The sequence below is a fragment of the Poecilia reticulata genome, chromosome 22, assembly GCF_904066995.2.
Source record: "Poecilia reticulata chromosome 22, P_reticulata-male-v2, whole genome shotgun sequence".
NCBI classification, from domain to species: Eukaryota; Metazoa; Chordata; class Actinopteri; order Cyprinodontiformes; family Poeciliidae; genus Poecilia; species Poecilia reticulata.
The window spans coordinates 24,093,196-24,110,417 of NC_088851.1; the positions used below are offsets into that span (position 1 = coordinate 24,093,196).

Below are 17,222 nucleotides of genomic sequence, written 5' to 3' on the forward strand. Positions count from 1 at the left end.
GAGTGAACACACTCATCAAGCGAAAACTCACACTCCAGTACTTTATGGTTACCTGCTGACCACGCCTAATCTTCAAACATACTGCACATTCCAACCACTAACTTTACTTTCTCCCATTTTTGTCTTTGCAGACTTGTTGGGCTTTGCACCTTGAGGACTTGTGCAATCCTGCTTTACAAATTCACTTTTACTTTGAGAAAGTTTAGCAGATAGTTTCAATTCAGAAAAATGTTCTCTATTCAAAATGAAAACAATTCCGAAGATAACATTGTTTATTTTAATTTGCAGATTAAAAATATCTATTAGTTTCTACCCTAAAATTTTAGTTAAAAGTGAAAGGTAGCTCTCCGTTTTGCTAAAGCTAAAGTGAACTTCAAAAATAAGCCGGCAAGTCATCTAAATACCCAAATCAGGCGGTCCATTGCTATAAAATGACCACAAACTGAAGACTCACACACAGGTCTGCACAATGTCCAGCTGACTAAAGCACATATGAAAGGGAAGCAGCTGAACTGCTCAAGGCTGGTTTGATCAGAGGAAACAGAACCATGAGAATTCAGTCATTGCACAACAGTGCATCTGCAGCTGGTGAAGCTACAAACTGTTGACTGTTGCTACAGCATCAACAAATCTGTGCCCCACAAAAAAAAATAATAATAATAATCTAGAAATACAAACTGATGCTCCTTTACCAGAATGAGACACGCTGTGGATGCAGTTCAGAGCACCAAAGCACTGAGATTTCACTGGCAAAAGCTCTAAAAGACGTAAATCCCACTGCAACATGCGAATAGATAGACTGGAAAAGGGGGTGGAACTGTGTGGTACCCCAATTGTTCAGATCTTACCACATAGATGATGAATCTGCTCTGTCATTTAGCAGCACTAAATGGACATGGAGTTCCTCAAGGCTCCATTCTTGAAACACTTATTTAATGCCTACATGATGAATTTACCTCAGAATACAGAAGACAACATTTGTTACCATATGTATGCTGATATGAGTGAGAAAACAGAGTATCTGCAGTCAGAGGCTTCTTCAGATTCGCTGTAGTACAGACAGCTACTGGAGGTGTTTCCTGCCAACAGCCACCATCTTCAATAACTCTTTGAAAAATCTGAATTAATGAGCTGGAACAACATTTAATTTCCCTTTGGGATTAATGAAGTGTGTTTGAATTGAATTAAATTAAATTGATGACACACAACTCTAAATGTCTCCATCACCACATCACTGCAACTCCTTAAAGTCATTAAGTAAGTGTGCTATAATATCAATTTAATGCTGAAAATACAAAAATCATTGTCTTAAACTCAGGAGAAATGCAAAAATTGAGCATTCATGATACCTGGGTGTTAGGTCGGTAAAAAATTAGTTTCAGCCCAGAAACTAGACTTTGTAGACAACAAGCAAAGAATGAGTGGTGCAGTAGGCTCTGTTATTGTGATGCACAGCATGATTATTCATGATGCTCTTCAGACTCTCTTTGTTAACAGGCTGATTGCTTCGTCATCCATGTGAACCTTTTGCATTAAGGTTTTGCTGAGCAGGTAGGAGTGTGAAGGTGACCAGTGGGCCTCTGACTCTTTGGATTTGCCTGCCAGTGAGGTGAAGCAGCAGTGTGTCTGCTGCAGCTAATGAATCAGACCGGACTTGGTGTTGAACAATGTTCTCAATCAGGAGATCAGAATGACTCATGAATGGAGCTCGACTCACAACGAACTCATAAAATATGCTAATAATATACAGATGGTTGCACTTTTCTGAAGAAATGATTGAATGATGAATGAGAATTTGATGCAGCAACACTGAGCATTCAGTTATTTAGAAACTGTGCCATTGTACCATCTATTTAGAGTTGTGCAGCATGTGAGTTTTGCGAGTAGCATGTGGCAGCAGAGCAGATGGTAGTGGAGAGCCTGTGAAGAATGCTAAGTTTAATGCTGTGAAAATACCATGCCTTCGCCTGGGTTCAATAATTATGACTCACTGATCCATATTTGTGCAGTTCTTGTTGAAATAACTGCATGTTTACGTTAAACGCATGCATGAATAAGATGCTGTTTCTCCAACATAAAGCGTTTGCTTCGCGGTTTTCAGCGTCTGTAATTAATTTGATGAAACAAATCAGTGCCTGGCAGCATGGAGTGTTTGCCATTTATCTCCGTCTCCAGCCTACCAGCCAGCTGCACGTTCTGGTTCCTGATGGCAGCAAGAGACAGCCCAGGGCTCAGACTGACAGAGAAGACCAAGGAGAAGTGAGACTGCAGGCCATGCCAGGGAACATGTTGGGGAGCCCAACTACTCATATGGACAGATGGGACAAGCAGGGATGCACTTTTGGATTAATTGGCGAGAAGATGACAGAGGATAAAACCAACCATGTGCACTAAAGCACAATTATCTGCAAGAACCCTGGACACAAGCACAGAAAGTTGAGTATCTGACAGCAGATGAGGAGCCTTTTTTTTTTCCTGATTATGAGCAGTGTGAGTGGTTTTGCTTGGAAGCCAAACAGGTTTCACAAATGGAAATTAGCTACATTATCTTTTGTGCTTTATTCTGGGGCAAAGCGAGCAGGAGAAATCACACACAAATAGATTTGCCCACAGCCCAATTATTGATTGCTCAGCTACATCTGCCCTGAATTAACATATTCACACAAATTACCTCTGATAAACGCGAGCAACAGTTAGGCTGTTCCTGTTTGAATTGCGCTGAAAGGCCCTCCAACATCTATAGCAGCCATAATCTTTCCCAAAATTAAGTGAAATCCTTTAAAATCCTGAATAGAGCTGATTCAACCTCCTATACTCTGCCACCTGAAAGCAATAGCCATACCTGGGCTGATGTTAAATTACTGCCATATGATTACAAATACAAGATGTTGCAATATTTACTCATAAATGTGACAATCTGAGCTAAAATGATGACTGGCTGCAACAGGTGGGAGAAGAACCTGATGCTTTAAAAAGCCTGACAGAAGATCGTTTCTGTCTGAAAAGGGAAGTCTTTCTGAACTTCTATACATCTCTTGCTGCAATGCTGCAATTAAAAGAACGGCAAATTTCATGAAAAGTTTGGCTTTCATTCCATGTTCAGTTGTGCTTCAGCCAAATATCAGACTGTTTCTGATGTTTTTCTCCTAAAAATCACATGAATATGTATATATATTATTTATCTTTTGAATTCCAATTAATGAAAGCATTTTGTGCCAGTATTTGGGTAAACTATGCACCATATGGGGTCTATAGTTACAATCACCCAAAAGCAGAAAAAACATCAACTCTACATACTTCAGTATTTTTATTTATAAGTAGACATATTGTCTTTATGACTTTCTCCAGCTTATTCTCCAGATTTTGTAATCTGTCAGCGAATAAAAAATCGTAATGATCAATAAGCTGGAAAACTCAGGTTGTGTTGCAGCAAATCCCAGCCTAAATGCTAAATTTATGTAAAAAAAAATCCCACATTTTCAAAATCAGTTTGACGACATTTAAGTCACAATTCACTGAGAAAATATACGGCAGCCTCAGTGTCAGCTACACCAATCAGGCATAACATTATGACCATGGACAGGTAGATTGATGATATCCATAATGGTCCCTGTTAGTAAGTGGGCAGTAAGTGAAGAGTTGACATGTTGGAAGCAGGAGAAAGGGCAGGCGTAATGGTTTGAGTGAGTTTAACGAGGGCCAGATGGTGATGACTAGTTGACTGGGTCAGAACAACCCGGTCAGCAGAGGTCAATGTCTATTTGAAATGGTCAAGTCAAAGGAAGGAACTCTGATAAACTCAAGGCTAAGTGATGCACAAGATGACCAGACTGATCCGAGTCAACAGATGAGCTGCTTTAAAATAATTGGAACCGCATGAAGCTAAAAAAAAAAAAACACTTGAGTTCTGGGTAAAACATATTAGCAGACAAAGGAGGGATTTTTATGTTAAATGCAAAATACATATATTTTTTGCACAGTTTTGCTCTTCTTTCAGCAAGTGGCATGTTTCAGAATCTGTAAACTTCAGTTAATGTTTATTAATTTACTAAATTAGTTGGCAATTATTTCAATAATCTGATTTTTTCAGTTCTAATTTCATTTTAAAAATAAAAATTATAATGCAACTTAGTCTAAAGTTATGTAAAACATCAAAAGTAAATATGTGTTTCTTTATTGTAAAAAGAAACACTTCATTTCATGCATAATATTTTATCAAGGGGTAAAGAAATAAGTTTCCTTGAAGATTCAGGAGGCCATAAACAAGCATTCCTCCAAAAACATATAATATGGTCTTAATTTACAGTAATTCTGTTGATTAAAATGTAGAAACTGAACTAAAACTAAGATGACATCAATACAAAATACCGCAGCTTCACATGGAAATCATGGGTGAATGCTGATTGGCAGATCAACACATAATTAGGGAAAAAAATCATAATAATATGCCTGAGCTGTACATAAATGTTAACATGAGCAGGAAGTTTTGTGTGTGTGTGAATTCATACCGAAAGCCCTAGAAACCGACCAGGAACCTACATGAGCTTAGAAATATTTTTTTTCCTGAGGTGGAGAATCTCTCCACAGACTCATTCCAATGAGCCATGTCGCTGGTTGACAGCTGGAGGCTTAAATTTGGTCCCGAGATGAATAATAAGACCAGGAAAAGCGTCCTTTCATAAAAACAGGGCAGAATATTTGTGAAACTTTTATGTCAGCTTCACTCAGTTTAACCTCATTCACAGCTGAGCAGCAAAAGGGCGCAACTTCACTCAACACCAAGACCACTTTTTAGACTAAATGAAATTAGTTCATTTTCTTTAAACGGAGCCACGTGATTTGGACTAAAACTAGCCACACATGTGCAAAACAAACCATTAATTTCACATTTCCTTACCTCTGTATCCAGCTGCACCAGCTCCATTGTGGGCCATGGCTCCGCGATTTGTGCAAGAGGCATTTTGGCAGGAATTTGATTCTTTACTCTTAGTTTCCCCCGAGCTGCTGGAGTGTGACTGTGCTCTCCTCCGAGTTGTCCGTGTCGCTCTTGTCAAGTGCAAGTTCCAGAACCTCCTGGTTCAGGTCCCAAGTCCCAGCAGAGCGCAGATTTAACAGCACTTTGTTCTCCGCTCAAAGCAGGAGAGGTGAGGAGAGGACGCGCTGCAGCCAGGAGCTTTCCTAACACTATCCCCCAGATCTGATCTAATTTTGGAGCCTGTTGGTCTGCTTAGCTGCTTTGTTGGGAGCGCAAACAGTTTTTCCTTCCAGACGAGCGCGTCGGGGGAGCTGAGGCGTTGCAGGAGAGGAGCGGAGCGCAGCAGCGAGCAGGGGGCTAATCCAGGCTCCTTTAATTACCAGCGCGGCGCACTGAGCTTAATGTCACACCGAGGAATCACAGTCAGCCTCTCTCTCTCTGTGTCTCTGGCGTCTCCGCAGTCGACGTCGTCTCGGATCTTTGCGTCCTCCTCGGCGCGTGTGCTTTCTCCCGGTCAGGAAAGGAAGGAAGGCTTCCCGGCAGGACACGGAGCGCTCGCAGACCTCCGTGTGTATGGCTCCGTAGTAAGAGCACTCTCCCAACTCGAGCTGTCATTGGCAGATCCAACCCCCCATTTCTTGCGCCCGTTCCGCACCGGCCCGTCAGCGCCACCCTCTGGTGGAGAGGAGAACTGTAAATACGTAATGCAGGGTGGAGAATGCCGCTAATGAACGGCCTGCTGCCGCTCAGGCTTCATGTTGCTGAGTCCATCAAGTCAATGTATTTACAGAAGCATGTCAAAAAAAATTGAAAATTAGTTTTATCCCTCATTAATTCCACTCAGTTCAAGTGAAACTCGTAAATTCAAAGCTTTTATTTTGATGACTGTGTATTACAACTAATAAAAGCCCGAAAACATATTAAACAAGACCAATAAAAATAAATTATTCTTCACATCGCATCACATTCAACTCTGCTGATTTTAAAGATAGTCTTTGGCACCATTTGTTAGGAGGCTATACCATAAAAGACAGATCAAGCTGTCTGCTCAAAGTATACTGTATCCAATCATATTAACTGAAAGCTTAGTGGAAGGAAAAACGTGGGGTTGAAAAATGTGCACAAACAACAGGGGTTGAGTGCATTGTGATGTAAAGCAACAGCCAGCCCAAGATACTAGCAAATTAATCAACCATTAGACCAGTGGATTTATAAATAGGCCATGAGTAAAAATGCAATCTATGCTCGAGTGATAATGAGTAAAAATGGTGTGAAAGGAAGCCAGGGATCATTGATGTTTAAAATGTAAATGAACAATACATTTTTACACCCTACCATTCTTTATGGTTGTCTCATTTAAGGATGAACTACAAAAAAATATCTCAACACAAAAAAAACTTATTAGCTTTTTGCAAAAAGAAACAAACCTCTTTGTTTTTGTTGTAAAAGGACTTTGTGACGTATATTCAGTGTTAGTCTTCAGTTGTAAAAAACTCTGCAAACAAATTGACACCTTGATTAATAGGTAGGATCTTATTTAACCCCAGCTGAGGTCCTGCAGATACCAGGATGAGAGATTCAACTGGCTTAAGTCCTGAACCACAGAAAAACATCAGAAATGTCTTACTGCACTACGAAAGAAATTTAGAATAAAATACAATGTATCACTGTGTCCAGTATGAGCTTCATTTCTTATTTTTGTGACACACCTGCACAGAGAACACACAATGATCATGTAAAAGGTTTATAGAAGCCAAAAAAAAGCTGAAATATCTTTCGTGATGTGATCTCAGAGCAGCGCTGAGAGAAACTGACTTTTCTCATGAGCTGCTGCTTCACCCCAAACTGTATTTTTGGTTTTTGCACAGATATATTTAGTGCACAATGCCTTTAGACTCCCATCTCCAAAAATGCTCCATGAGGTTGCAAAAATTATATAACATTCTTGATTACACAATAACTGTGATGTAAAGGAAGTTAAGAGAAACGGGTCGTGATCGGTGCTGTTCTGATCCGGCTCTGCTCTTTTCATTGACAACAGCTCTCGTGGAAGTCCTTGTAATCTCCGCTGACATAATGCGTCCCATCCACCTTCATCACTTCCCCGCTTCATTCACCACCAAGTGGATTCTGCTCCTGGCCATCTTTGGTTACTATTGGCAACTGAAGGCCATTCAGCTGCCTTGCTTTGTCGCTCTGATGAATTTTTGATTCAGATTCAGATGAAAATGGTTTTTCAGGCACAGAAGGGAAACATGAATTGGAGTAATACAATGTGTGATGATTGGTATCTAAATGAGCTGAAGGTGTAAATGCAAACTGTTGCTGCTGTTTTCACTGAGTCTGTGTATTAATGCCAAGCCACTGATTCCTGTCTGACATTGCTGTGGCAGGTGAATCACACTCACTGTCTACACTGGAGGAGGTGGGAAACACTTCCTTTATTATGTAACAGCAGCGTTTGCTGTGGGTTTTGGACTTTGCATCCAAGCTGCTACGAAACCTTATCTTTACACTTCGGAGACTGAATGCCACGTTCATTCATGCCTGAATGCCCACACAACGGGGAAAAATGCAACTGACAAAAAGACAGTATGTAATTCTGTGATCTCTGGAACAGAGCCGTGGAACGATGGCATGGAAAGAAGGTTGGATCACCGTTCTTTCTTGCCAACACATCACGTCCAGATAACTGTGATTCGCAAAGCCACATCAATCCTAAACATCATTTTTCAGCTGTCAGTTTTTTCTCCATGATGGATTATCAGCCTCAAGGAGCTTTGAAGGCACCTCCAAATGTAATGTGTTTTTTATTTAGTGCAGCCACACCACTGTTATCCACACCTCTCTCTCATCCCTCATTCTCTCCACCATCTCTTTTCTATCTCCATTATTCAGGACAATCGCTGTTTTCTCCTCTGTCATCCACATGGAGAATATAAGCAGACTGATATTAAATGTTTATGACTCCTAGCAGCACCCCCAATAAAGATCTGTCTAAGCAAAAAAGAAATAAACCATCTTTCACTGGAATACGATGTGATAAACCATTAAAAATGTTTTGAAAAATCCAACATTAAGTTTGAGTACATTTATTCAATAAAGAAAAAAGTTCAAAGTTAAGAAATAATTAAAAAGTGCTCAGATTTATCTTGCCACCCTTGTAAAGTAGGATCTGTGATGCTGTGGGCCTTTTCTCTAGCAGACACTAGAAACATAGGAGTGCATGGAATCCATTAAAGGATAATAATCCAAATAATAATCCAAATAAACTCAAAAATTTCTAATCAAACAAGCTTTACGTGTAGACTTTCCCAAATTGGAGGTCATAAAGATCATTACAATGTTTACAACCGCCCCCTGTCTATACAGTTATATTCAATCACATTTACAAATGTGGTTACATTTATAGACCAAACTCAGAATGGTAACCAACTGGGGGTTAAGTGCCTTGCCAAAGAGTCCAGGTGATGTGACAGGAGGAAGTTAAAATCAAACCTACAACCTGAATGAAGATCCAAGTTTTAGTTTGCACTTCAGGTCACCAAGTGAAATAGGAAGCATTTAACTCCTGTACAATTCATCCTGATTCTCATATCCCTTCACTGCCCCATCTGGGATTTCTCCTGCTGAGTTGGATTTCAACCGAGCCAATTATTAAAAATGAGCAGAAGTTTTGAACAATGACTTCAATTTTCTGAGCCGTTTTATTTTTTTAGTCTGGGAATGGCAGGAAGTGAACGAAGCAATTCAGTCCATGTTGGCCACGCTTCCAAATGCTGCATTAACATTAGCAGCCATTTTGTTAGGCTCGACACTTCTCTCTTTGCAGTGGAGGATGGTTGTCCTCGTCCCTAGTGTGTGCGTGTGTGTATGAGATTTAAAGTTGAGTGTGGAGGCAGCTCAATCTGGTGTCAGACTGAGCAACAAACAATCCAGATGGGTTTCGATTCCAGGAGCAGCGAGAATAAAGACAATTACGTCACTTCCTGCTTTAAGGAATCTCCTCTGCTCATAATGCTGTTTGACATCACAGGTGACATTACTGACTCAGAGAGATGTCCCGCTTCCACCCACTCTGGGGATGCCCAAACTCTACCTGCAGCTGCACGAATAATCCAGGAAAAACATGCGTCAGTAACATGCACGTGCAACAAAGCTGGATCCCTCCCTGATATTTGTCACCATGGAACCGAAACATGTTCCCTGTCTAACTGTGTGTTACAAAGGCTCGAGTGGACATTACTGTTTGTTATTGAGATTGGGCCAGGTGTTGGTTGGTTTGGTCTGGGACGGGGAGGTGCGCCACCCAGTGGTGAGTTCTCCATGGCACTTTCAGCAGCTGCAGAAACACCGTGTCTCTGAGCGTGGAGGCGTGCAGCTGGTGCCGACGGTTTCGGTTGGGGTGGATGTGCGTTCCTGACTTGTTGTAAGTGTTTTGTTGTTAAATGTGTTAAGGTAGTTATTATTTAGTAGTTCCGCCTGTGCGGTATGATGACGTTGTGTTCGTCGGGCCGTTGTTAGCATGCTGCACATTGTTAGCTTCTCACCTGCGAGTATATGTTGCATAGTATTTCAAGTATTTTGGCTTATTACTGTTCGTGTGCTCGTTAGTATCCGTACATGTTGATGTGCCTGTTTATTGTGAATTTTAAGTTACTTCACGTGGGTAAACCTCTTTAGCTATCAGTAGTAGCATTTGATGAACATGTGGTCAGTTTGTGGCCAGCAGGTGTCACTGCTGCCACTTGTACTGGATAAATGTGCAAGGTGAATTAATGTGGGCTTATTTCTGTTATGATCTAGACCACATCTCCAACTCCAAGCCCATCCTTTGCTGCACATCTGTACCACTGCTGTACCAACTCAATAAAGAGAGATTGCAAAGAAATCCCATCTACAGTTTGTCCTGATCGACACACAGTGGCGAGTGTAAATATCCCACCAGCCTTAACTTCAGAGTAGATCCTCACCTACAATTTTGGTCCTTCGAGCCGGATCAGGACACTTACCACTGTTCAGCATGCAGACCAGCCAAGAAGCAACAGTTAGACCGAAGCGGCAAACACGCCCACCTTCATATTTACAGGATTATGAAACCAGTTATATGGGGCTTCATCTTCAGCCTTCATTTGATTATGGAGGTGTACAAGCTGGTACTGGATGCTATGATAGCTCGTATTCACCAGAAGAGGGAGCTGCCAAGATGACACCCCTCACCCCCCCATCTAGTACACCACGATGGCCCAACAGTCAATGGGAAATCACGGTAGATGAGTGGGTTGGTTCCCCAGAACAGAGAGTTACTGAACCACAGCGGTGGAAGAGCTTATCAGAAGAGGACTTCAGAGATTATTCTGCATCTTCACACCCCAGACAGTTAATGCAGACCTCCTCACTATACCGCTCAGAGCTGGAGCTGTTAAGAAGACAGAGAGCTGAATTTGAGCAGTCTAAAAAGGCAGTGCGTGTTGAATTGGCTGAACTCAGAGAATTAAAGGAAGAAATGAAGAGGAGGATGGGACCTCCCAAGCAGAGCACAGCCACTGTCCAGCAGAGGTTTGGAGTCCCACCACCAGCATATGCACCACCACCACCTCCAACACAGCTGGCGAACAATGAGGAGGAGGAGGAATGGCCTGATCCTCCACCATGGCCTGAAACAAGAGAGGAATTTGAGCCTTCTCCACCATCCCAGCCAGTTCTGACTATGTTGGAGAAGCTGATGAGTGATCTACAGCTCATAAAGAATCAGAGTCAGAGCATGATGCGTCAAAGTAAGCCTCCTTTTGCACCACATCATACAGCTTATGTTAGTAACAGTAACGTGGAGGTGCAACAAGGAAAGATGAGGCACAGCGATACCAGATATCAACCGCCATCTCACCCTCCTCATATTGGAGTAGGAAGACAACAGTTCCGTGGACCTACCACTACGCAAGAGGAGATGCTGACAGATGTTCATGGGTCACCAAGGGCAGAATGCTTGGAATCAACAACAGGTTTGCATCCTCCTTCGACCTTACCAGTTCTCACTGAACAAACCTATCGAGGTCCTAGGCCAAGCATTCCCTACTTTGCCAGACGAGACCCCAGCGACTTTGCTCGGCTAAAGATTGCCTTAACTAATCTGTTACCTCCTGATGGGACAGAGCTGTTCAAGTACCAAATCCTGGTGGATCACCTCAAACTTGAGGAAGCCAAACTCATCGCAGATTCTTATTTGAACTCCGCCACACCATACTCGGACACTATGGAGGCCCTCAATGAGAAGTTTGGCCAGCCACATCAGATGGCATTGAATAGGATTGCCAGTGTAATGGATGCTCCAGATGTCCGCCGAGGTGACTCAGCAGCATTTGAGAAGTTTGCTCTCCAAGTCCAGTCTCTGGTCGGGTTGCTCAGAACATTGGGCCCAGAGGGTGATGCTGAGCTAAAATGTGGATCACATGTAGCCCGCCTGCTGAGTAAATTGCCTGCAGATCAGCGTGCAGACTTCCGACGAGCTATGTTCCGCCATCCCAACGCCGTCTACACATTGGTAGATTTTGCTGAATGGCTCCAGTATGAAACGTGGTGTCATAATTCTGATAGTCATGATTCTGGATCAGGAACTAAAGACAAAGCAATTCATCAGAAGAAGAGGGTCACCACTATACTGCATGGATCCAAGGACGGTTCAGTTCCCAATTATTCAGGGAAGAAGGGCACCAAAGCAGAACGTTATTGCCCCTACTGTGAAAGTACGCACCATTATCTCAGCCAGTGTTCTGACGTTCAGAAGTTGTCAAAGGACCAACTGTCTCAGTGGATAAAGGACCACAACAGATGTTGGCGTTGTGCAAGATCTCATCATGCAGCTCAGTGCGATCTCCGGAAACCCTGTAACCTATGTCAAGGGAAGCATCTTCAGGTGCTCCATGATGTAAACACCAGAGCCAACAAAGAAACGACTAAGGAGGAGAGTTGTCTCATCAGTACCACCACTGACATGCTTTATCTTGACAGACCACTCGAGGTCAGCAGAGTCTTGCTGAAAGTGGTCCAAGTCACTTTGCATCACAAGAACCACAGCCTCAAGACCTATGCTCTGCTCGATGATGGTTCTGAACGCACAATGCTCCTGCCCTCCGCTGCCCACAAGCTTGGCCTGCAGGGAAATCCAGAGACTTTGAATCTGAGAACTATAAGGCAGGATATCCAGACACTGAGAGGTGCTTCAGTTTCCTTTCATATATCTCCTTCCTTTAGCAGTCACAGCCGCTTCGCTGTGAATGGAGCCTTTACTGCTGATCGTCTGGTCCTAGCAGAACAGTCCTACCCAATTGACAGACTCCGGAAGCAGTTCAAGCATCTGTCTGATCTGCCTCTGCATCCCTTTAAGAATGCACAGCCTCTGATCCTCATTGGTACAGACAACCCTCACCTTATCACCCCTATCGAACCAGTCCGGTTAGGTCCACCGGGTGCACCTGCTGCAGTCAGAACCAGACTCGGATGGGCTCTTCAGGGACCAATGAGAATAGCAACCAGTGGTCTCCAACACCCACAGTGCTTGTTCACATCAGTTTCCCACTCTAACACTGAGCTGCTGAGGAATGTAGAGAAACTCTGGCAGACTGATGTTCTTCCCTACCGGAACGAGAAGACAGTAACTCGTTCCAAACTGGACCAAGAGGCTGTGGACCTGTTGGAGAAGAAGACGGAGCGCGTGTGTGTGGATGGGGTTCTCCGTTACGCTACACCACTGCTTCGAAAGAAAACCATGCCTGCCCTCAAAGCCTCTCCTGATTCAGTAATGTCCAACCTGCGGAACAATGAGAGGAGATTAAGTAGGAACCCAACAATGGCTAATATATATCAGGAGGAGATTCAGAAACTGGTCCAGGCAGGTACTGTGGCAAAACTTGATCCCCAAGAAACCACAGCTGATGGAGAGTCATGGTTCATCCCTCATCATATGGTGAGCCATAATAACAAGAACAGGCTTGTGTTCAACTGTTCCCACCAGTACCAAGGTCTCAACCTCAATGACTTCCTACTACCTGGACCTACCCTCGGAGCATCGCTCTTAGGAGTGCTGCTACGGTTCAGGGAACATGCCATTGCCATAAGCAGTGATATAAAGGGGATGTTTCACCAAGTTCGCCTCCTACCAGAAGATAGACCCCTCCTGAGGTTCTTGTGGCGGGACCAGGTCAAAGACCGACCACCAGACATCTACGAATGGCAGGTACTTCCCTTTGGCACTACTTGTAGCCCCTGCTGTGCAACATATGCCCTCCAGCGTCACGTTACCGACCACAGTCAAGATGGAGAGGATGTGCGGTTTTCTGTGGAGCAGTGTTTTTATGTCGACAACTGGTTGCAAAGTTTGCCATCTGCAGAGGAAGCAAGAGCCTTGGTGGATAAATTAAGAGCATTGCTTCTTTCAGCAGGGTTCGACCTTCGTCAGTGGGCAAGTAATGCGACGGAGGTGATCAGTCACCTACCAAGTGAATCCCGTTCCCCCACTGCAGAACTCTGGCTGACACAAGACAAGTCCGATCCCTTTGAAAACACACTTGGACTCAGTTGGAACATTCATAAAGATGTCATAGGCTACAAACACAGGCCCATTAATTATGGACCTTTGACCATGAGGAACATCTACAAAGTTCTTGCTTCCCAGTATGATCCCTTGGGTTACATCCTGCCCTACACGACTCGTGCCAAGGTGCTGGTTCGTCAACTATGGGAGAAGCATCGGGACTGGGATGACCCACTGCTTCCCTTAGATCTACAGCAACTGTGGGAGCAATGGGAAGATGAACTCAAGCTACTGCCACAAGTCACCTTACCCAGACACTTCACTCCTGCAGTCGATGATGCTTCAGTCACGAACAGGCAAATACACATCTTTTGTGATGCGTCGGAGCAGGTTTATGGGTCAGTTGCATACCTCAGGACTGAGGATAGTCAGGGTCAAATCCACCTATCCTTCCTCCTAGCCCGCTCACGAGTAGCCCCCAGGCGACAACTGTCCATACCTCGGTTGGAGCTTTCTGCAGCCTTAACAGGAGCCCAGCTAGCTAAGCTGTTAAGTGCAGAACTCACCTTGAGGATCGACACTACCACCTTGTGGACAGATTCCACCACCGTGTTAAGATGGATACTATCGGACTCATGTCGCTACAAAGTATTTGTGGGCACCCGAGTGGCTGAAATTCAAGACCTAACAGATCTACAGTCTTGGCGTTATGTGGATTCAGCCAGCAATCCAGCTGACGACATCACTCGGGGTAAGACCCTACAGGAGTTGTCTGAACACACCAGATGGAACCAAGGACCCTCTTTCTTACTTCAGGCCTCAGACTACTGGCCTACTAATCCAGCAATTCCACTCGAAGAGGAATCCTCAGAACTACGGAAATCAGTATTTTGTGGTGCAACTTCAACCACCACATTCCCAAGCCCAGAATCTGAGACCTACAAAGACTGGCAGGAACTGCTTGAATCCACTGCACAGAACCTACAAGCTGCAGTTGGGAAGGATGTGAGTTTGAGTGCTGAAGACTATCGCAAAGCAGAGAGGCACATTATGACTAAGATACAACATGATGGCTTTCCTGAGGAGATCAGACTTCTAAAACTGGGGAAGCCGGTTGCCACCAACAGTAGGTTACGTGCCTTAGCACCCCAGTTGGATGAAGCAGGAGAAATCAGGGTGGGTGGTCGACTGAGACAGGCAAAGGATCTTGAATTAGGAGCAGTACATCCCATAGTTCTAGATCCGAACCATCCATTCACCAGACTTCTGATACAGGACTACGATCGACGTCTATGCCATCCTGGTCCTGAGCGACTGTTTGCTGACATTCGTCGAAGCTTTTGGATACTGCGAGGTAGAGAAGCAGTTCGACGTCATCAGTCCAAGTGCCCAGACTGCAGACGTTGGAAGTCCAAGCCTACTATTCCCCAAATGGCTGACTTACCGGCTGCCCGTCTCCGTCTCTTTAAGCCTGTTTTCTACTCCACAGGGACAGACTGTTTCGGGCCATTCCACGTCAAAATCGGACGGCGTAACGAGAAGAGATGGGGCATCATATTTAAGTGTTTAACAACCAGGGCTGTCCACCTTGACATCCTCACCCATCTTGATGTTGACTCCTTCCTCATGGCCCTCAGGAGATTCATAGCCCGTCGGGGTACACCTTCAGAAATTCTCTCAGATCAGGGGACCAACTTCCGTGGGGCGGAACGAGAGCTACAACAGGCCATAGCAAAGATGTCTCCTGACCTGCAGCAATCCCTTGCCAAGCAAAGGATTGCTTTCAAGTTCAATCCCCCTGGTGCCCCTCATTTTGGTGGAGTGTGGGAAAGAGAAATACGTTCTGTTAAAACGGCTTTGTATGCCACTGTCGGGGCCCAACCATTGCCAGAAGAGGTGCTCAGGACAGTCCTTGTTGAAGTGGAGGGAATTTTGAACTCGAAACCCTTAGGTTATGTATCCTCCAGCATTGCTGACCCTGACCCTTTAACACCAAATCATCTGTTGATGGGGCGGCTGGACGGGCCGCTGCCCCAGGTTGTGTACCCTACAACTGAACTTCCCAGCAAACGCCGCTGGCGGCATTCACAGGCTTTGGCAGACCATTTCTGGTCCAGATTTATCAGGGAATACCTTCCCAATTTACAAGTCAGACAGAAATGGCAGACTTCTCAAGCTGACCTGGTTGAGGATACGGTGGTCATGCTCGTGGATCCTCAACTTCCCAGAGCACTCTGGCCAGTCGGACGAGTGACCAAGCTGCATCCAAGTGCTGACGGCCGCATCAGGTCTGCAGATGTTCGAGTGAAGGACCGAGTCTACACCCGACCAGTGGCGAGGATGATTGTTCTTCCTGCAGTACCTGAGGATTCCAACAGCCACGGTTCATCATCAGAGACTTAAATTATTGCCTCTGTTTAGAAACAAATGTACTTTATACATTTGGGGGCGGCTGTTACAAAGGCTCGAGTGGACATTACTGTTTGTTATTGAGATTGGGCCAGGTGTTGGTTGGTTTGGTCTGGGACGGGGAGGTGCGCCACCCAGTGGTGAGTTCTCCATGGCACTTTCAGCAGCTGCAGAAACACCGTGTCTCTGAGCGTGGAGGCGTGCAGCTGGTGCCGACGGTTTCGGTTGGGGTGGATGTGCGTTCCTGACTTGTTGTAAGTGTTTTGTTGTTAAATGTGTTAAGGTAGTTATTATTTAGTAGTTCCGCCTGTGCGGTATGATGACGTTGTGTTCGTCGGGCCGTTGTTAGCATGCTGCACATTGTTAGCTTCTCACCTGCGAGTATATGTTGCATAGTATTTCAAGTATTTTGGCTTATTACTGTTCGTGTGCTCGTTAGTATCCGTACATGTTGATGTGCCTGTTTATTGTGAATTTTAAGTTACTTCACGTGGGTAAACCTCTTTAGCTATCAGTAGTAGCATTTGATGAACATGTGGTCAGTTTGTGGCCAGCAGGTGTCACTGCTGCCACTTGTACTGGATAAATGTGCAAGGTGAATTAATGTGGGCTTATTTCTGTTATGATCTAGACCACATCTCCAACTCCAAGCCCATCCTTTGCTGCACATCTGTACCACTGCTGTACCAACTCAATAAAGAGAGATTGCAAAGAAATCCCATCTACAGTTTGTCCTGATCGACACACAGTGGCGAGTGTAAATATCCCACCAGCCTTAACTTCAGAGTAGATCCTCACCTACACTGTGGGATGTGAAACTTAACGGAGCCGTGGAGAAACGGATGGCCGGCTTGTTCTCTGAGCCGGCAGCTCACAAATCAGATGAACTGATGTGAAAATGACTCTGTTGATTAACCTCGTTTTATTTCAGTTGAACTGAAACTGGCAGATGAAGAGAGGAGGGTGAGTGATGTTGAGGGAGCTCAGGGGGAAACAATGAATCATAACATGGAGCTCCCTGTATCGATGTAAAAAGTGCCATTAAAATGCAAATACATGCGCACTCCAGCTGTGAAGTGGCTGTCAGATTTGAAACAGGATGTCAGAAATGATCCATACAATAATTATTTTAGCTTTTCTAATATTTACTGTTGATGGTGCTCTGTTTATATTACTTGTCAATAATTATTTCTAAACAACAAGAAAGCTGGACTTTCTCTGTTGAGCAAATCTGTGTTTTATTATCATTCACACGCCTTCTGGCACTAGCTTATTGGATCCTCATCAACAGATTTAAGTTATTCAAGG

The 17,222-nt window shown here is 44.2% G+C and overlaps 2 protein-coding genes across 3 annotated transcripts in view; one reads left to right on the forward strand and one right to left on the reverse strand.

Moving 5' to 3' along the window:
• The window catches only part of rps6ka1 (ribosomal protein S6 kinase a, polypeptide 1), a 49,731-nt gene extending 44,112 nt beyond the window's left edge, over positions 1–5,619 (reverse strand). Inside the window, exon 1 of the mRNA XM_081603513.1 lies at positions 4,898–5,619. Within this exon, the coding sequence (XP_081459639.1) occupies positions 4,898–4,960 (63 nt within the window). The 5' untranslated portion in view covers positions 4,961–5,619. The remainder of the gene's footprint in view (positions 1–4,897) is intronic.
• Positions 5,620–9,199: 3,580 nt separating this feature from the next.
• Positions 9,200–16,630, forward strand: LOC145550034 (uncharacterized). Of its 2 annotated transcripts, none has more exons than XR_014085875.1 (2): positions 9,200–16,168; positions 16,546–16,630. XR_014085875.1 is itself a non-coding variant. In XM_081603362.1 (2 exons), exon 2 carries the CDS (start codon positions 9,999–10,001, stop codon positions 15,906–15,908), a length of 5,910 nt encoding a protein of 1,969 aa, XP_081459488.1. In that variant the 5' UTR covers positions 9,200–9,404; positions 9,782–9,998; the 3' UTR covers positions 15,909–16,630. The 2 variants fall into 2 exon arrangements, 1 of the variants encoding a protein (XP_081459488.1); XM_081603362.1 differs by having other exon boundaries at positions 9,200–9,404; positions 9,782–16,630.
• Positions 16,631–17,222: the final 592 nt, after the last annotated feature.

Excerpts from the sequence above, each read along its gene's own strand:
- LOC145550034 (XM_081603362.1), top strand. The coding sequence starts at position 9,999 with ATGCAGACCAGCCAAGAAGCAACAGTTAGACCGAAGCGGCAAACACGC.